This window comes from Neofelis nebulosa, chromosome 2 (genome assembly GCF_028018385.1).
Source record: "Neofelis nebulosa isolate mNeoNeb1 chromosome 2, mNeoNeb1.pri, whole genome shotgun sequence".
In the NCBI taxonomy this organism is placed as follows: domain Eukaryota; kingdom Metazoa; phylum Chordata; class Mammalia; order Carnivora; family Felidae; genus Neofelis; species Neofelis nebulosa.
In genome coordinates this window covers 176,199,985-176,221,217 of record NC_080783.1, presented here as the reverse complement: position 1 = coordinate 176,221,217, position 21,233 = coordinate 176,199,985, and the positions used below count along the sequence as shown (strand labels likewise).

General features: G+C 46.4%; 1 protein-coding gene across 1 annotated transcript in view; it reads left to right on the top strand.

The window, feature by feature from the left end:
• Positions 1-20,541: 20,541 nt before the first annotated feature.
• C8A (complement C8 alpha chain) overlaps positions 20,542-21,233 on the top strand; it is a 68,226-nt gene continuing 67,534 nt past the window's right edge. Inside the window, exon 1 of the mRNA XM_058717267.1 lies at positions 20,542-20,723. Coding sequence (XP_058573250.1) covers positions 20,647-20,723 — 77 coding nt within the window. The 5' untranslated portion in view covers positions 20,542-20,646. The remainder of the gene's footprint in view (positions 20,724-21,233) is intronic.

The following is a 21,233-nucleotide window of genomic DNA, read 5'->3' as shown; positions in this document are numbered from 1 at the left end:
GAACTATGGCTACATCACTGAAACATGAACAGCACCTCTTTACGGGCGACTGCTGAGAGAAACAGCACACATTCAGGTAGCTACATAGTTGAAAAGTCAGTTTCATTATTTTATGATTATGTATCATATGATTTACTTTAATATGAAGAGTCCATGAAAAGGACAATTCCTCCCAATTCTATAGCATCTTAGGCTTTCTAAAACACTTGCACACAATGAAAGGATGCTACAGAGAAACAAAGAAGGGGAAAGAAAGCAGAAGAGGAAGAAAGTAAATTATTCTTAAGAGACTTTTTTTTTTTTTTACACTGCACTGTCAAGAAAGACAGGAAGTCAATATCTGAGTATATTTCAAGAAGTCAATATCTGAGGATATTTTAGGGAACTCATTGTCAGAGGTTAGGAAATTGAAAACCATAATATTCAGTTAACTTACAGATTTCTGAAAGGTTGGATCAGTCAAGGTGATCACAAAATAACACTTAGCACCTACCAGTACAACTTGTTTTTTGCTTCTAGGGTAATAAACATACCAACGGTAGCACACACGTTTGGTAAGCCTGTCTAGCATTCATTTTCCCCTTCTCTTTCTTTCCTCTGCTGAAAAAACAATCCTTTTAAAATACAGGCGGTCTTTTTGGGGCGCCTGGGTGGCTCAGTCGGTTAAGCGACAGACTTCAGCTCAGGTCACCATCTCCCAGTTCGTGAGTTCGAGACCCCTGTTGGGCTCTGTGCGGACAGCTCAGAGCCTGGAGCCTGTGTCTCCCTCTCTCCCTCTGCCCCTCCCCCACTCATGCTCTGTCTCCCTCTCTAAAAAATAAATAAACATTAAAAAAAAAAGAGAGAAGAAAAAAATACACGTGCTCTCATTCTTTCCCCACCAGCTTACGTGCTTTAAGGAAGGCTGATCCCACCCCTAGCTCTAGAGCTCTAGGTATGGGTCCTGACTGGCAGGTCATCCGCACATGTTTGCCACCTCAACCAAGTGATTGGTTCCAGGGTGAGCATGTGATCCAAGCCAGCCCAATCAGAGGAATCAGAAGATTCTTTCTCAGAATAGTGGCATGAATCTCTTCTTGCTCCCAAACCCAAAGTAAGCTAGGAATGTGTAGTAGGAGGGGCTGTTGACAGCCATCTTTGACCATTAGAAGAGTCAGGTTTAGATTGAAGCTTGCCAGGCAGAAGAAAGAATGGAGCCACAGAAAGGACCTGGGTCCTCTAACTGGATGGCTTAAACCAACCCAAAGGCTTAATCTGCACTTGAAGTTTTCGGCTCTGGGAGCCAATGTAATCTCCATTTGGCTTGCCAGTTGGAGTTGGGTCTTCTTTTTCTTGCACTGAGAACCTGTGGGATATCAACAAAAATATTCTTCTGGAATGAAAATATTGCTTGTGAGAGACACGACTGCCTTTATGCAGCATTTATTGACCCCTGAGGCTGCCAAATGTTTTCCACGTACATTGTGGCATTGAAGCTCGCACACCATCCCTATTTTGAGTTGAGGAAACTGTGACTAACACTTGCTTGAATAGTCAGGGTAATTAATGCTGGTTGCTGTAACAAATAACCCTCAAATCTCAGTGGCTTAGCATGTATAAGTTTATTTCCTGCTCACATCACAGTTTGAAGAGAAGCAGGTGGCTCTCTTGGGCAAGTGTCCTTTAAGTGATGATGCATGGGTTTGGCTCACTTCCCCGGTGTGCCTCTGGCGTCCTGGATTGCTTTGCTTCCAATGGTGCGGATACAGAAACAGAGAGTGTGTGAAAAATTACTAGAGATGCTTCTGGGGCAAGGCCTGGAAGTGCTGCATGACTTCTGCCCACATCCCATTGGCCCACATCCCATCCCACAGAACTCGGTCACATGGCTTCCCGCTGCAAGGGCGGCTGGGAAATACAGTCTTCCTTGGTGCCCAGGGGAAGAGGGAGAGTGTCTGTCTGTCACCCTTGTGGAGGGCCGTGTGAGGATGCTGCCTACACAGCGTGTAAGCGGAGCCTGGATTCTAAGCTAAGCATTGCATTCCTATGGTCTTCTATTTCTCCTGCTCCCCACCCCCTTTCTCCCCTCCCCCTCCCCCTCCACACATTCATGTTTCTTTAATACCCTTGGTAAGTAGCTACCGTGCTTATGTAAAGATCAATTTGTATTTTTTGCCCAGTATCTTCTTAAGGAGGGGAGAAACCTCCATCCTCCCTGGCATTTGGTAGAACCACAGAAGCTCTTACAAACTCACAGACGTGTTCACGGCATGATAATGTATATGAGGGATTGATCATTCACTTATCCTCAAAGCAGATGGACTTTATAAGGAGAAGTGCTCTGTAATTCAGACATGACTGTGAAGAATAAATCAAATTTCTCTGTGTACTTAGGGGAGAAAGAATTACTCCAATGCCGCGTCTGTGGCTTCAGGTCCATTTACTGAGCCCGCAATCCTGCGCCATGACCACCAGGGGGAGCGCTAGGCCTATCGCCGTGCAAGCAGCTATTTTTAGAGGCTGCTTCTAGCCTCAAGGAAGGAGCCAAAGAAATAAAAGACCATGATATATATATTTTTTTCAAACCGGACCAACTTATAAATTATTTGTGAGTCCAATAAAAGGCAATTATCAACATTTCCTACTATTTCAAGAGTAATATATTCTACGTTAGAAAAAGATTCAATTTATTCCATGGCTATGATTCAGACAATGGAAACTGGAAGCAACCACAACCAAAAAAAAAAAAAAAAAAAAAAAGATTGTAATCCTGTGTAAATCTCTGTCTTTAAAACCCAAATCAGAGGATGTGAATTCTGGCTCTGGTGGGCATGAGATACTTGCCCTGAGGCCGTGGAATGTGATGGGCTCGGTCGAGGTGTCTGGAGAAGGGGGCTTGTGTGCCTGTGCGTGCCTTTCCCCAGCCCGAGGGTGGTCAGTCAGAATGATCTGGCCCAAACAACTGAATAATGAACATTATAAAATTATTTTAGGAAGTATAGTTTTGTTATTTTCAGCTCTACAGACATACAGTATAATGGGGCTCAGAAGATCCTGGCTGCCATCGCCGGGGTTGCTGTGTTTTTAAAAAGAGCCCTTCGGCCCTCCCCAACCGGTCCACCAAGCGGCACTTTCTTTGCCAAGCAGCAGCATGGTATCATGGGACAAGCGTGGCGCCTGGTTCCAGAGAGTCAGAGCCCGAATCTTGCCTCTGTGAAGCATTAAATGTGAGAGTGTGGGCCGATTAACCTCTCTGCTATTCAGTGTCTACGATCCTCATCTCACAGAATGAACATCAAGATGAAATGAAATGGTATACACGAGTACCTAGCAGATCACGGCTAGCCAATAAATGCTACGCTCGTTCTTTGGTTAAGTTCTCCTTTTGCCGAAGATGGCAACACACATACATTTGAACTGAGCCTGGGTCTACATGTTCAGAAATTCTGAATCCACGAGGCTGGATTCAGGAGGAGGTACTCTGCACCCACGGCAGGAATGAGGAGTGGGTGGGTGATGGCGAGCCTACATGGGTGTGGGAGTTCTCTCACTGCATCCCTTAGCCCTGAAACAGGCAGGCTGTTTGTGGAGGTGCGTGGTCTCCAGAGAACCTGGGCACCTCACCGGGCTAAGTGTTTTCTCAAGGACAGGGGACAACGCCGGGGGCAGCGGGAACGAGAACCCGCAAACCCCGAGCTCTCCATCAGCGGAGACGACCACTTACACACCCTTCCCCTGAGGGTGTGAAAAGCCGACCAACGGAAGCTGATCAAGTGGAGGGCCTCGGCCGGTACCTGGGGAACTGGAAGCACATGGGCTTGGAAGGAGGGTGGACCGCGGGCCTCTTGCCACCAGGACTGCCACTGAGCCACATGGGGAGCTCAGCGTCAGCCCTCCATCTATGAAGTTGGGCCTGAACGGTCTCCTCTCGCCACTGCTGGTCTGATCCCTGTCAGCGACCAGGCTCAAGCCCGGAACCTTGTGCTCATCGCTGCTGCCTTTTCTCAATCCCCGGCCTGCACACACCATGCCCCGCCTCTCGCAGCCTTTCTCTGAGCCCTGGGAAGCTGCCCCCGCACACACCTCACAGCCTGGAAGGCAGCTATCCTAACCCCTCCACCACCAATGCAGGCTGTACCAGGGGACTTCCTTGCTGCCTGGCTCAGGTTGCAAAGCATCAGCAGGAAGTCCCAAGGGGAGATGAAAAAGGGATCGGGGAACTTCTCCCCTGACCCTCTCTCTCCCTGCTTTGGAGTGATGTGTCCGGCAGCACCTGTATCCTTCCATCGCTGGGCTCCCGTCACCCTCGTGGCCCAATACCCACCGGGCTCTAGTCTTCGTCTTGCCTTCCCTGTTCCTCCAACCACCTGGATGATAATGAGCTCTTGCTCATTTCTGGGCCCCTCACCATCCCTGGCCAGTCCCTTCAACCTCGCCCATAGCTCCATGAGAGGTCCTGTGCTCAACTCTCTCCTTTTTATCCACCTGAGGGGGATTCTGTTTCCCAAGGGGCCCTGACTGATCCCTGGGTGAAAATTTATGTATACGTTATCTTCTTTAGAGAGGAGCTTATCACGATATATCAAATGTGAAATCACCAAAGGTAAAAGTGGAATTAAAAAACGGGAACAGGGGCACCTGGGCGGCTCAGTGGGTTGAGCGTCCGACTTCGGCTCCGGTCATGATCTCGAGTTCGAGCCCCGCACCAGGCTCTGTGCTGACAGCTCAGAGCCTGGAGCCTGCTTTGGATTCTGTGTCTCCTCCTCTCTCTGCCCCTCCCATGCTCATGTTCTATCTCTCTCTGTCTCTCAATAATAAATAAACGTTAAGAAAAACAAAAACAAAAACGGGAACAAAAATATATGCAGTGGCATCAAAGATAAAACTAAGAAAACTCCACAGCATCACAACCTCTGCACCTGATGACTGACAGGCCACACACGTAAGCCCCTTGTTTTCCAAATGCCTGCAGACGCAGTAGGGCATCCATGAAGGTCAGAGTTTATAAAATACAAATAAGCCCATCCCCCCTCCCACAACCACAAATGTGTGCAGATGAAGTCTTGGTGAGAGTCACTTAGTTGCGGTGCAAGGAGACTTATGCAAACAGCACTGGAAAGAAGGAGGAGGGCAGGGTGTCACCATAAGGATGGCCTTGGCAGTGAGCAAGAAGGAGCTATCCCAGGAGTCCAAGAACAGGAACCAGAGCGTGGCCAGGCCTCCCAGTCAAGGCAGCTGGGTCCAGGGCAAAAGGGCTTGCTGGATTTCCCTCCCAGCTTCGGGAACTGGCACAGCTGAGCTCTACACAAGCACTGCCTTCTTTCTGCCTCTCTTGCCACCAACAACTGGTTTCCTCACATGACCTTGATCTTCCTCCTTGCTTGGGTTTTCATACAGTCACCCTAAGAAGCAACTTCTGCTTGCTTGGGTTTTCATACGGTCATTATTTTTGTCTGCACATCACATTAATTTATTCAGGCTCTCTAGTCTATTTTAAAGCCTTTCTTTGGGCACCCAACCAGCTTCAGTTTCTGCTACAAATAACCCGATTTTCCTTCCATCTTTTTTTTAAGGCTTATTTATTTTGAGACAGAGAGAGAGAGCTTGCAGGGGAGGGACAGACAGAAAGGGAGAGAGAGAATCCAAAGCAGGCTCTGTGCTGTCAGCAGAGAGCCCAACGTGGGGCTTGAACTCACCCATGAACTGTGAGATCATGACCTGAGCCGAAATCAAGAGTTGAATGCTTAACCGACGGAGCCACCCAGGTGCCCCTCCTACATCTTTTAATTCAAGTTCCCTGAGTGGAAATCTGACTGTCCAGTTCACCCTTCTCTGGACAGAGGTATTCATGGTGGACCACGTTACAGCTGGCCTTGGATCAGGTGTCCACACCTAGCACAATCTGGGGCTACCAGGGAGTCACATGCTAGCTCAGGGGCTGTGGTGTGTGTGGGCAGGGCAATTGCCTTTAGAAGAGGACAGTGAACAAGGAAAATCCTGTAAATCGTGTTTGCTCTTCACAAAGACCTTGTGGATGATTTGTGAACATCTGTGTATTTCGGTCCCTTGAGGTCCCTGGGAGTCTCTATCATGGCTCGATCCTCTGTCAGGAATTCTGCTGACCTACTATAGCCTCCGTGCAGGACCCAGACAGCGGAGGGAACATAGCCTGGGACAAAACAGTGGGCATTTGAGTTTGGTGAGGTCATTGGTCTCCAAGCACACCAGAAAGTGAGTTGGAGGCTGCAGAATAATGGACGCCATCTGCTGGTGAGGACAGAGCAGGATTCTGGCCTGCTCTGAACTGACTCAGCACATGGCAGAAAGTGAGCCTTGGATGGAAGTCCTTCAGCTGAGCATGGCTGGGGAAGGCTTAACCAGGCTGGATAGCACCTTCCTCTAGAGTGTGGAAAGACATCTGAGAACCTTCCCCAAAGAGTTGAACAATGGTCAGTGATGGCAGGACTGAAATTCTGACTCTGCTTTTTCCAAGAGAAGACATCCGGATGGCCAACAGACACATGAAAAGATGCTCAGCCACATTCATCATCAGGGAAATGCAAATCAAGACCACAATGAAATACCACCTCACACCTGTTCAACAACACAAGAAACAAGTGTGGGCGAGGATGTGGAGGAAAAGGAACCTCTGTGCACTGTTGGTGGGAAGGCAAACCGGAGTGGCCAGTGTGGAAAACAGTAGGGAGGTTCCTCAAACAATCAAAAACAGAATTACCATAGGAGCCAGAAGTTCTGCTTCTAGGTGTTTATCCAAAGAACGTGAAAACATTAACTCAAAAAGCCATATGCACCCCTCTGTTCACTGCACCATTGTTTACATTAGCCAAGGTAAAGAAGCAGTCCAAGTGTCCATTGATAGATGAATGGATAAGGAAGATGAGGGGTACACACACACACACACACACACACACACACAGGAATATTACTCAACCATAAAAAAGAATGAAAGCTTGATATTTGAAACAATGTGGACATAGAGGGTATTCTGCTTAGTGACATAAGTCAGAGAGAGAAAGACAAAATTATATGATTTCACTTGTATCTGGCATCTAAAAATAAAACAAACCCCTAAACCCCAAAAACAGACTCATAGATACAGAGAACAGATTGGCGGTTGCTGGAGGGCAGGGCGATGGAAGGATGAGTGAAAGAGGTGACCGAGATTAAGAGGTCCAAGCTTCCAGTTATGAAATAAACAAGTCACGGGGATATACTGTACATCATGGAAAATACAGTCAATAACACTGTAACAACTTTGTAAGGTGACAGATGGTAACTAGACTTCTTGTGGTGGTCATTTCACAAGCTATATAAATATCGAATCGCTATGTTGTATACCTGGAACTAATACAATATTGTAGGTAAGTTATTCTTCAATAAAAAAATTCTAACTCTGCCACATATTAGCTGCGTGGCCTTAGACAACTTACTTGGCTATTGAACCTGTTTCTGCATATATGAAATACATACAGACAATAAGATCTGCCTTTTGGAGCCAAAGCAACAAATACACAATATAGCGGTTATTAAGTCCTTGGAGACTAAGCTCTCAAAAACAGATAGTAATTTTTATGATTATGATTACTGGTGGGGCTGCTGACCTGTTTTCTAACATTTGCGATGGGACTCAAGCCACTGGGAGGAAAGTAATCTTTCAAACCAACGTGGGGAATTGTCGTCTGTGACAACACAGCCACAGCATCTCAGGATAGACGGGGCTGTTGGCTGTGGGCTGAATGATCTATTGCAAGGCCTAGATTTGAAAATAAACTTTTTTAAAAAGGCAGTGGTACAAGAAAAGATAACAGTTCTCCCCAGGGGCCCACGGGCTAGAAAGCATTTTCCTGCGTGGAGATGTAAGGGTAGCTCCATTACAGCATTACCCTGCCTCTGAAATCCAGGAGGTTGTGAGGCAAAACGCAGGTGACCTTGACCTCATATTGCAGAGGCCATCTCTCAAGATGGCCCTCCCCCACCCTGCCCCTTATCTGAGATCCTTTTTCAAGTGAGAATGTGAGTAAGTGATGAGTCTCTGAATTCCACCTGCGCTGTCTGGGGGAAGGCTTCCTGGGGTGGGAGGCTTAAGATCTCTCTCCTCTACCTCCCTAAGGAAGAGACTGCTCCCCTTCAGTCCAGGAGAGAAGGGAGGGAGTCCCTGCGCGCTCTTGTTGCCAGGCGCAGGCTGAATTATCTTGGAAGAGCAATTGGTGTCTACCTTGGTTGAAGTCAGTGAGGTTGTAAAATCACTTCCCCGAGGCACTCCAGCACCCAATTTGGAGATGAGCAGGGATTTACATGATTCGACAGAATGTTTGTTTCCAGTTTCGGGGCTCAGTCAGTCGTGAAGGAGGAATTTGTGAGCAAAGCTTACTGGCCGTGGCTTGAGCTTCATTCTTGTCCGCAGGGGATGCCGGAGTGGAGGCACTAGGGCTGAATCTTTGAGGAGGTTAAAATAAATGAGGCTCAGGGGTGGGATGCATCTGTTTCATCGTGACCCCAGGGAGCTCTCTCTTTAGGGTCAGGGAGGAATAAGCAAAGAAAATTCTTCTCTCTAAGTCCTCAAAGTTAGGGACACTCAATGTATCGAGTATTGATTTTGGGCCGGGTACTGTTATTTACCAATATGTACTCATTTGATCCTTAAAACAACTCGGTGAGGCTGATATTTTTGTCCTTCTCTTATGGATGAGGAAACTGAGGATCAGGGAAGTTAGGTGATGACCCTGAGGTCACACAGGCAGAAAGTTGCTCAGCTGATCCCCTACCCCTTGGGGCTGCTCCTTGGAATTGTGCCTGGAATTCAAACCTGGATGCATTTGTTATTCCCAAGAAGGCATCGTACAACCTGAAGGCAGAATTTGCTGGTATGCTTGTCTTACACTCACAGTCCCCGCAGGATCTTGCTAGAAAAAGGTTAGGATAAACAGGTGGTTAGGATCTGGAGACTGGTTGTCTCTGTCTCACCGCCCCATGGTTTAGGGGACTGGAGGATTTATCTAGAATGAATTCAAATCCATGCTGATCCACTTACTAGATATGGGATCTCAAGCGAGTTATGTATCCCTTCTGAGCCTCGGTTTCTCCATCTGTTTAAGTGGATTGCTGTAAGGATTCAAAGTGACTGTCGGTGGAAAGGCCAGGTTCCTCTCTTCAGTTATCCATTGTTGTGTATCTAAGCACCCCAAAACACAGTGGTATAAAACTACAACAGTCATTTATTTTGCTTATGAATCTGTGGTTTGCTCAGGGCTCAGCAGAGACATCTCACCCCCTGCTCCATGCTGCACTGCCTGGGCCAGCTCACCTGGGGGACCCTCTTCCCAGACAGCTCGCTCCCATGGCTAAGAAAGCTTCTCGTCAGCTCCTCCCCGTGTGGGTCTCCCCGCAGTGTGGCTTGGGTTTCCTCACAGTGTGGTGGCTAGGTTTGAAGGGTAGGTGACCCAAGAGACAGCAAGGGAAAACCATCCATTCATTAAGTCCCGGGCCTGAAACTAACCCAGCACCACTTCTGTTATAGGCTATTGGCCAAGCTGTCCCAGAGTCCAGATTCAAGGGAGGGGACACAGACTCTACCCACTCCTAAGGGAAGAATCTCAACAAGCATTGGGATTAGGTTTAAAAACAGCCACGCCACACTCTGCCCGCTGGCAACAAATTATTTACTAATTTCACCCAGCACGTCCTAATACCCCCCTGATGTCTTACACCATGGTGGCATTAGGTTTGGGCTCAACGTTCAGGGCCTTAACATCTAATCCGCCAAGATGTCAGTGAAGCTCCTTGGATTCAGTTCCTCAGATGCGGCGCCTTCTCGATCAGAAGTGGTGTCAACTGCACGAGACAAGTCGTCTACTTCTGTACACAAGAGTGAGACAGACAGACTGAAGCCATCAGCACAGCACTGCTCAGCAGAGGCCAGGCTGCTGGGTCAGAGCCTATGGGCAACGTCATACAGTGGTCTCGGGCCGCGGACTGAGCACAGGTGTGATGAAGGATGATCTGGGCTCAAACACACTGACTTTATGGGTGGAAATGAATGTGTCACACCATCACCCAGATCCTCAACTTCCTTTTCTTCAAGGTGGAAATAATGATCTCTACTTCAGAGGCACTTGGTGGGATTTAAATGAGGTCTTGTACGAGAAACTGCCCAGAAAGGTCCCTGGCATACTCTAGGTCTCCACTAAAGGAGAGCAGAATATAACATCTGAGATGACAAATGCTTTGGGCAGAATGATATCTATTTCACACAGTGGATGCAAGACTCAAAATGTATAAAAGGCACTTGTAAACTCTCAAGTTTTGTGAAGGAAAGAATAATGTGTGTTTGTTTCTTTGGTTGACACCCATTGGCTGCTTCCCAGTCAAAGGTCTCCCATCAGCAGGGTGGGTCCCCTCTGCCTAGAGGCTGGTGGCAGTTTGGTCTCTGAGGCAGAAGCAAGGAGAGGGAGCTGCCAGATGGACAGCAGCTGAAAGTCGTTAGACTTTTCCTCGCCTTTTGTGCTGGCCTTTGCCCTGGTGTCACCAGATTTCATCTACACGGGACTCCACTCAAATCTTGGCATTGCCAATTTTGGTGCTGGAAAAGATTTCTGGAGTAGATGAGCAAACCCATCTGGGTTGGGGAACGGCGGGTCAGAGTAGTAGAAAGGCAACATGGTCTCTGTTTCTGGGAGACCATCGTGAAGCAGAGCAAACAGGGGTTTAGAACCAGGCAGGCCAGGTTCAAGGCCTGACGCTATTTCTTCTCGACTGTGTGATGTGAGAAAGTCCCTTCAGCCACTGGATCCTCGGCTTGCTCATCTAACACATGGGAAAATAACCCTTCCCGCTGTCAGGGCTGTGAGAAGGCATTGAGGCAACGCATGTGAAGAGCTCACTTCCACGCCCGAAGCAGCACCAACCATGTTGCTTTATTATTACTGGAAGAACACGGGATAACCGTACCCACCTGATCAACTGGTAGGAGGATTGGAGAACGTGCATGCAGAACATCTCCACACAGCTAGGCTTGCAAAAGGGCTACAGCCATTAATAATTTCTATGTTAGTGATAACGGTGTTGATCGCCCTTGAATAAATTCCTAGTATTCCTTGGAAGTTTCTATAAGCCTGGAGACCAGGTTTACATTATGTCTATATTCAGACATCATTTGGAAGATTACTCGCACAAAAGCCAGCTATATACACAATAGATGGACACAAAATAAGACAATAAAATATAAACAAAAAGGGAGCCATTGTGACACCACTGTCCACACTTTTATATATGGTTTAGATGAAAGGGCGTGGCACAAAATTGCCACTTTGACGGTGACATTGATTTCTTAGGGGAGAAAAATATTGAGTGGAGCAGAATTATTGAACAATTGGAACTTGAGGTATAAACCTGGTATACTTTCACCTATTTTCCCATCCCTGCCTTCAGCTACGTGCTGCTTAGATACAGTTTCTCGCATCTGATTGATTGGTAAGTCTATAGCTTTTTGGTCCATTTCAGCAATTAGGATAGACTCGATCCAGAATTTTAACTTATTTGTCCTAACCATACTGCTCCACGGCCCCTACTTAACCTTGCTTATGTGGGTTCCTCTGGTTCCCCAACACCAGGGGCAAAAATTTCCTTATTATGTTCTCTTCTGTATCAGGGTGGTCCTGGACTGAGACTTTAGATTCTGCAGCTCAGGTGACGGCAGACCGGGGAATACGATGCCTTACTGGTTAGCTGTCGCCAAGTGACACTGAGTAACAGGTATTCCCCAAACTCAGTGGTTTTCTCACGGATCTGAGGTCAGCTAAGAAGCTCTGCTTCAAGCTGTAGCAGCTAAAGGGAGTCTGAATCTGACTGAACAACTTGGTTTCAAGTTGAAGGTCCATAGGCTGCTTGAGTTTTTCAGTCGATGGGCCTCTTTTCCTCTGGGACTAGAGGGCTACTGATAGGATATGCTTGTCATGCCATGGCAACACAGGTGTAAGAGGCATCTCCAGGTATCATGCCTTCATACAACTACGTCCCAAAGTAGGAAGGAAAACAAGGATTACCCTGGCATACCTTTTTCTTTTGACCAAGCGTAGAGAGTCTTCCTCAGAAGGCACCCAACTGATTTGCTGCTCCTTGGCATCTCATCTGCCCCAACTGGGTCCCACGTCCACCTCCAAATGAGTCCCTGGGAAAGGGAAGGAGAGTGCTGTGATGGGCTTAGGAAAATGCTTATTGAGCGAACGGATTCTTACAGAGACGACTCATTCTCCTTTCCATTCCAACATCACTTTTAGGAATAAGTGAAAAGTATACTCAGGTTCAGGGACACCATGGAAAAAAGAAAGGAGTAGGGGAAGGGGAGAAAGAGGGATTCATCCTCATGTTTTGTTGCTGCCTCAACTACTCACACATGATTGTGCAGCTTCAGTAATACAGAGGGTTAATATGCTCGGAGTTTGAAGGATATACCAAAGCGTCCCTAGCATGGGGTCTTTTTTCATTCTCCAAAAAATAAAGGTAGTGGCAGCAAGGAATTTAATAATAATTATGGCAATATGCTATAATTAAGATTAATAATTATTAGCTATCACTAATACTTAAGTAGTACAAACTAAGTGCTGCTTTACATATATAAGTTCATTATCAAGTGCTGCTCAGGAAGATTGGTGTGACCAATGAACCTCACTTCCTGGTATTCACAGCCTTGTGTGGTCCCCTCCTGCACTGATCTGGACTTGGCCATGGGACTTGTTTGCCAATGGGACGTTAGCAAGAGTGACAGAAGCAGAAGCATTCTCTCTGGGAAGTTAGCTGATAGGCTGTAAAGAAGCCTAGGCTAGACTACTGCCTGATGAGAGGCCATGAAGAGAAAAATCCGGAGAGATCAGAGACCATCATGCATGTTCCAGCCCCAAAAGTGACCTCCCACAGGATCCTGAAAAATAATAAATCAATGTTGTTTCCAGCCGCTGAGTTCTGGGGTGGTTTGAAACACAGCAATAAAAGTGGAAACAATTGCAAAAGAAAAAAAAAAAAACCAGAAACAATCGGTACAACAAATGTGAGCAAATTCCTTGGACAATTTCCATGAAGGATTTGCTTCCCCTTTCTTACTGTTTGTGATCAGCCAGAAAAGCCAAGGGGTGACAGTAAGCCTCATGCGGGTGGTTCATTCCTTTGATAGGTATTTGCAGAGGGCTTGTTCCATCCCAGGCAGTATTCCAGGTGCTGGGATGTTGTAGTGAGTACGGCCTCTGCCTTCATGATGCTTAAGGTACATGACATGGACCGATCCTCCTTTATGCCCTGTGAAAATACTCCCCCAAATATTTGTGGTTCTCCCCCAAATATATCATTTGTGTTTTTAATAACCTGCTACATATCTGTCCTTATTTTTTAAACAATGTTTACTTATTCTATGTACTTATTTTTTTTTAAAAATGTTTATTTATTTTTGAGAGAGCACAAGCAGAGGAGGAACAGAGATAGGGGGACACAGAATCCGAAGCAGGTTCCGTGCTGACAGCAGCGAGCCTGATGTGGGGCTCGAACGCATGAACCATGAGATTGTGACCTGAGCTGAAGTTGAACGCTCGACCGACTGAGCCACCCAGGTGCCCCTGTCCCCATTTTCAGCTGACTCTAAGCTGCTTATAGTTTTAGAAACAGGGAGCCTAGGCAGACTTACTGTCAGAGCAACTTGTCCTCAAGTCCTCTCTCCCTCCCATCCCTTTTTACTGGTGTCAGCCCCCAAGTTTGGACTGGAGGCTCATCTAAAGCTAACCGGAAAGAGGGGCGCCTGGGTGGCGCAGTCGGTTAAGCGTCCGACTTCAGCCAGGTCACGATCTCACGGTCCGTGAGTTCGAGCCCCGCGTCAGGCTCTGGGCCGATGGCTCGGAGCCTGGAGCCTGTTTCCAATTCTGTGTCTCCCTCTCTCTCTGCCCCTCCCCCGTTCATGCTCTGTCTCTCTCTGTCCCAAAAATAAATAAAAAACGTTGAAAAAAAAAAAATTTAAAAAAAATAAAAAAATAAAAAAAAAAATAAAGCTACCGGAAAGATTATAAGAGAGCATAAATGCTTATAAACATTAGCACTCTTTCTTCTACCCCACATTAGGTGAAAACCTACATCCAATTTCAGGGCAATTTTAAACAAAGGGCAGCTCAGGAAGTATTGGGTCTACCCCCCACCCCCCTGTCCTCTAGGACTCTGATGCTGATGAGAATTTGGAACCTGGCTCTCCTGCATGCTCTGTACCTACCCTGACTCCCTGACCCTTTGCACCGGAAAGCTGAGAGTCATCCTTGACGCTGGCCCCTCGCCTGCAGAGCTTTACCGAAAGCTCTCATGTACATTATCTCAATTACTCTTTCCAGCAGGCCTGCGAGGCAGGTGTTCTCAGCCTCATTTTACAGTTGAGATACCTGAGGCTCAGAGAGCTGAAGTGACTTTTGCAAGGTTACAAAGAAAATTAGCGGCTGAGCTTCCCTTGAAACCCAGGTGCCCATCTCCTGCCTTAGGCTCTTTCTGGTTTCTTTGCACTGCCTCTTGCCCCCCGGTGCCCCATGCTATGTCACCGAGATGCTCGAGAAGCGTTCTCAAGAAAGGGAGGCACACGTGATTGTTTTCTTGCAACTGTGTACGTAGGAGGCATTAACATTCGCCCAGGAGCTGCTGAAATCCACTCAACCAGAACCGAGACTGGAGAGAAGGGGACTGACCACATTTGTTTACAGTGGGCTAATCCAGCTCTGTCTCTCATTCCACACAGGCTGGCTTTATGAGCAGGAGAAAGTCTAATTACAGACTGACAGCCCGGAGTGTCTCATGGGAAGACAAGTCCTGAATACAAGTATTAAGAGAGACTTGACTGGTTTGGAAACAGATACATATTCGTTTCCTAGTCCTGCAGTTGTAGGGGGAGTGTCTTAGATGAGGACTATACCTGCGTAAGATTTCAGCCTGGAGGAGGCAGTAGAGATGAGCCGGCCCTCGGGCATTGGACACGGAGGTCCCGGGAAGTCACGGGACTGTCCCAAGGTCGTGCGGTGTGATCCTGTAGAGGCCAGCACACAAATCAGAGGCCTGACTCCGGAGCTTCTGAATTGTCACTGCTCCCTTTTGTCCTCAGTCACTTCCCCTGAGTGTCAGGTGCGTGGAGTTCCAGTCCACGGGAGCCAGTCTCCAAGCTCTCCCTCCACTCCTGATTCCTCAATGAGGTCATGCCCACCTGCTGAGAGCACGCTCCTGAGTGGCCACAGGAGAGTGTTTGTGGAGCACAGGCCGTGAGAGGGCAGGGAGTGAGGGGATTACAAAGAGAAACAGTGCACATGATGATTTTGCCTGCAAATACCTGTTAATTCAGGCCAATTCAACAAATCTTTGTTAGGTATGATATGTGTAAAGCTGCAGTTTTCCTACTGGGCTTGATAACACAAGTATGAAGCACCTACTATGTGCCAGCACTGGAGTATGAGTCACTTTAAACTGGCCCCTGCCCCCGTGGAAGCTCCCAGTGTAGTGGGGGAATAGACAGTATCCAGATATCTCAGTGTGATGCTGTCGGGGAATGGAGAATAGCATCGTTTTTAATATGTGTGCACACAGTGCGGTCCCTTATTGTCTGCTCATGGGGCACATGACCTTGGCCTGGCTGTGGAAAGCTGGTTCCACTCACTGACTCTTATATCTGGTGCACAGAGACTCTGGACCAACACAGCCTTGTCTTCCAGAGTTCACAGGAATCACAAGTGGGATAAATCCCCAACCACCAAGTTGGTGGTCTTTCAGAGAGAGAGAGAGGTGGCCAGGGTACTGTGGGACTCTGTGAGTGAAGGCATCAGAGAGAGGACAGTGGATCAATCAAAGAAGCCTGGGGAACTTGCTCAGGTGTAACAGGGACTCTACTCTCGTCTTTATTGCAGCCAAATTCTAATAGGAATTTCCCAAAGGACCACCCAGATTTGGCCTGAGGTGCTTCTAATGCAGGATGCCTTCTTTGAGAAAAGGTCTTACATTTCTATGCTAATGAGCCTGAAGCTGGCTTCCTCCCATCCTACCCCTTAAATGCAAATGCAGAGCTTCAACGTGAAGCGGGGAGCAGTAGGCGTGCATTAACCCATCCATTGTAAAGCCTCTGATTGAGATCAATTACTTAAACCAGCCCCGCTTCATTTCTAGCTGAAAACCCACCACTAATGTCTGCTGGCTGCAGCCGTGGCCTGATGAAGCTATCAGTAGGAAAAATCAACATCACAGACAAAAGGTTGAGAGAGGAGGTAGGGGAGGGCAATGCACTGGACTGGGGAGGCTCATTTACTGTCTGTGGACTTCGTGCCTTGTGTTGTGCTGGATATTGCATAGGAACATTTTGTAGGGGGAAGATCATCACATACAAAGACACACGCACGCACGCACACACACACACACACAGACACTGGCTTCTGAAGAGACACCACAAACTCACAAAACTATCTGCTGTGCCATCCATATGGACTGTCAAACAGTAAGATGCTGGGAGAAGCTTCCTTTGCTTCTGGCCATCTCAAGATTGGGCATGTCCAAGTTAAACTTGCTACTCTGAGTTGCTCCCCAAGTTTTCAGCCTTTGAGCTGCTGGAATGGCATAGGAACCTGGGCAGAGATGGGAAAGCGGGTCTTTCCACCACCTTGTCACCTGGGCTCTCCTTCCAGAAGGCCTCAAAATCAGCCCAGGGCACTTGAATGGGAATCTCCCACCTTCTACCCTCCTCCATTATTCTCCTTGCTAGGCCCCTCCTTTCTTCCACTTTCCCCTTCCATGTTTTTGAGAGGAGACCAACAGATGCTCCGAAGGAGAAATCGAAGCAGAAGCACTGTTGAAATACACGAGCCAGAGCTGTTCAAAATTCCCAGGGGAGGCTGGATTTCCTGGTTTAGTCTTCAGTTCTCCAACCCTATCCTGATCAGTATTATTTTATCCATTTCACAGATGAAGAAACTGAGGCTAGGAGACAGTAACTGATCAGTGGCACTTTGTGACCTACAACTGTGTTCTTCCTGTGCTAGCAAACTGCCTCCAATTGCATGAGATTCGCAGAATTTCGAACTGCTATCTGCACTGGGCAAGCCGCAGGCCCAGCACAGGGGCAGTGTGGCACTGAGCTTCCAAAGCTTTTCAGAGAGCACTGACCTGGGTGTCGCCCTGTGGTGGCAGTCTGGGCCAACCAGTGGGAACAGGACATGTTCCACTCTGAGGCCGTAACTCACAGGCTGATTTAGATAGTAGAAAGTGTTTCCCTGAGATAAGCAATGTGTCTTCAGAATGAATCGCCATCTTGCTTTCTCTTCTGCATGGTATTTTATAACTATCCATCTTTGATAATAGAATGCCATAATTAAGGTGAAATCCACATAGACAAATATAACAATATTTTGGTGTTTCCCATTCACCTTAGGACATTTTGGCTGAAAGCAGGTGAGGGCCGGGGCAAACCACACACACATACACACACGCACACACACACACACACACAGTCACAGGGGCACGACATGATCCCATATGACGTAGCTTGTCTCTTGCTTCTGTTCTGTGATTACCTCTCCATTCACTCTATTTTGCTTTCTTTGTTCCTGGGAAATGATACATTCTCTCAGCTAAGGCATAATGGACAGAGAACTGGACCCAGAGCTGGAAGACCCAGGCCCTGTCTTGATATGCTTTGGTATATGTGTGACCAGACCAAAAATGGTCTCAGGTTTTGAAGTTGGACACATTATCAATCCATGACTCTGAGACTCACCAGCTGTGTGACTGCAGGCAAAACACTTAACCACTCTGAAACTCGATATCCTCATCTTCAAAATAGCACTATGACTACTGGCCTTGCAAGATCAGTGTGAAAATTAAATAGATTGAAAAAGATTAAAAAAAAACATGTAAAGTGGCAGGCACAGGGCTTGGTACTCTATACACCTTGTTTCCATCTTCCCTCTTAATCACTGTGTCTCTGACTGTCAGGATTCCCTTCAGGATAATATTCATCTCACAAGATTCTTTTAAAGATGAAATGAGAAAATATACCTGAAAGTATTATGAAATAGTAAACTATTTTTAGTTAGCTCACTCACAGATTCACTCCATCAAATTATATTTCTTATGAAAGAGTCTATGTTGATGTGGGTGATTTAGAGAAGAATCAGACACAGAATTTACCCTAAAGGAACTTCCGTTACTGAGATATACCCCATTCCCCTAGAAAAATATAGTACAAGGCAAAAATGAAAAGGGCTGGTATGTATTTATAAGGTTCAAAGATAACACGGAGGGACCTTCCAGATGGGGCCATCAGCCAAGGATCCATGATGGACTTGCTGTTTGAGAAGACACGTGGCAGAAGGGTAGGAGATGATGGATAAAGGTAGCTGAGGTAAAGATCCAGCAGGGGTGAAGTCAGAGCACTGAGCAAGTGTGAGAAGATAAGGGAACCCAGACTATAGTTTCAGGGATCATTTGAGGGTTGTGGTTGATGAAGTGTGCAAAGATGGCTTTGGACCCACTCGTGGAGGCATTTGGACTTACGATGTTGTGGACAATGGGGGAGCCACTGAAGGCTTCTGAGCGGGAGACTTATATGGTCAGAAGCTGTCTTCTTGAAGATGAATCCAATGGTAATGCACAGGCAGGTTTGACGTGAGGAGAAGCCCGCCCGCTTAGGAGTATGTCATGACAGTTTCAGAAAAAGCCCAGACCCTGCATAGTTCAAAGGGGATAATTAAGGAGGAAAAATATTACAGAGGAAATATGATCGAATTTAAGGGACCATGTCAGGGGTGGGTGGAGGGTGAGAGAGCTGAGGTTAAGGAAGAGTCCTGAATGCCACTAATGTCTTGGATGAGGAGAAAAGGCATCAGGGAAATCTCAAGAAAGAGCTGGACCAGGAAGGAAGAGGATATTCTCTCTATGTAAAAAGAAGAAGGAAATTAACTCACCAGAATCCCAGGCATCGGGGGAGGGCAGACCAGCTTTTTTGTGGGGCAGTGCTTCTCAACCTTGGCAATATTGATATTTGGGCTAGATCATTCTTTGTTGGGGGGGGGTGGTGGAGGGAATGGGTCCTGCCCTGTGCATTGTAGGATGCTTCGCACCTAGTAGATGCCAGTGTCACAACCTCCAAAGTTGTGACAACCATAAATGTCTCTGGACATTGCCAATGTCCTCTGAAGGGCAAAATCACCTCTAGTTGAGGCCACTTTTATAGGGGGGAGGGGAACACAGAAATCAGGGACTTCAGAGACTTTCTAGGATCCAGAATCAGTCTTTGCTTTTGTCAAATGTTAACTTAAGTCTCTGAAAAAAAAAAAAAAATAGAGGCAGTAACAACTGGGCACCTTACTAATATCTCCACATTTAATTCAGATACATATTTCTTAAGCATACAATTTGTTCTTTAAAACTTTTCATAACTGTATTTGAGATTAATAATAATTTGAGATTAATAATTCTCTCCTGCTAATGAGAGAATCTAAGTGTTCCCAAAGATATTAAGACAGCTGTACAGGGGCACCTGGGTGGTTCAGTCGGTTGAGCATCCGACTTCAGCTCAGGTCATGATCTCGCAGTTGGTGAGTTTGAGCCCCGCGGTGGGCTCTGTGCTGACAGCTCAGAGCCTGGAGCCTGCTTCAGATTCTGCGTCTCCCTCTCTCTCTGCACCCCCCCCCCGCCCCCCGCCATTCACGCTCTGTCTCTGTCGGTCTCTCTCTCAAGAATAAATAAACATTAAAAAAATTTAAAAAAAAAAGACAGCTGTACATCCTTGGCAAGTTACTTAACCTCTCTGAACCTCCATTTGAACTGCAAAATGAAATTAATCATTTCTATCTTGTTGACTTGTGAGGATTCAGTAAAATAAGACATATGAAATGCCTGCCACATGTTCAGTTATTTTCTGTCTCTCCATCTCTACTTATTTAATTAATTTATGAATATGTCTGGAAGAGTAAGAGGATGTATATAGGTATGATATCCGTGCAGATGTGTGGCTGTTACTATAATTCTAGAGAATGCTTCTGGAGATGTCTATTGAAGACATCTGGTCCCCTCAAGACACAAATATGCTGGATCTTAATGATATCTAATGTCTAGATGAAAAGCGGAAGGTCCATTCAATTACCACAGCTCTCAGGCTCCAGATGTTTGGCAATACATTGTAGAATCTTTATGTAACTATCAGCATCTCCTATGTTTTGGCGGCTGTTTACAAACGAGTTCATATACCAGTATTATCCTTGTGTAAGTCTTGCAAAACAAATTGATCTGACTTCACAAGTTCCAAGAGCCACTCAAAAAGACCCACGAATTCTGCAACTGTATCTTGATTTGGCTTTGCCTCATTCCAAAAAGAAGACTTCCTTGCTAAACTGGTATTGGCTAAAAATCCTCCTTTCCTCAACCATATGGATATTACTTTTCAAAAGGTTTGAAAAACAGTGACCTTTGGTGTCCTGGATTTTAGGGTGTTTGGCTAATCAATACCCTAGTCACTAATTAACCACATCTCAATGAGAATTGAGTGAATTCTGTTAGTTCTGAACATTCGATGGCTCTTACAGGTCCCGGCGCAAAGACATCTTTCACTCCAACTCTCTGACTAGTTTTATTCCTTCTAAGTGATACAGGGTGGTTGAGATGCTTGCTGCTGCTGTTTTCATCCTGTCTTTGATGACTTGTCAGCCTGGGGCAACTATCCAGGAGAAGGTGAACCGGTGAGTTGGCCCTAAATCTGCAAAATTTGCACAGAGGGATCACCTAGTGGGGAGCTAAGGCACTTCCATGTTTGCAACAAGTTATGCTAGGATAGAATGTGACTTCTTTTCATGTTATCACGGGTCCAGCGAAGGAGTGCAGGACAGTGAAAAGAACATGCCCTTGGAGTCAGATGGATCGGTCTACAGACCACCGATCTAATACTCAAGAGTTGGGGAATCTGGAGTGATCATTTAATCTCTTAGAACTTCAATTCCCCTGTCTGGAAATGAGGGTAATGCTGCCTTGTCTATAAGAGTCAATGAATATGAAATAAGGTCCTAGATATAAAATATACTCATATCACTCTAAATATACTCAATAAATAATAATCCTCTTGAGTAATGTTGGACAATGAACCCCTACTTATCCATTTGTGAGTCTTACAAATTCCCTCTCATAGTGTTTCAGGGCGGATACAATCAGATAATGTTAATAACCTCATCCTGGGAAAGCCAAAACTGTAGAGA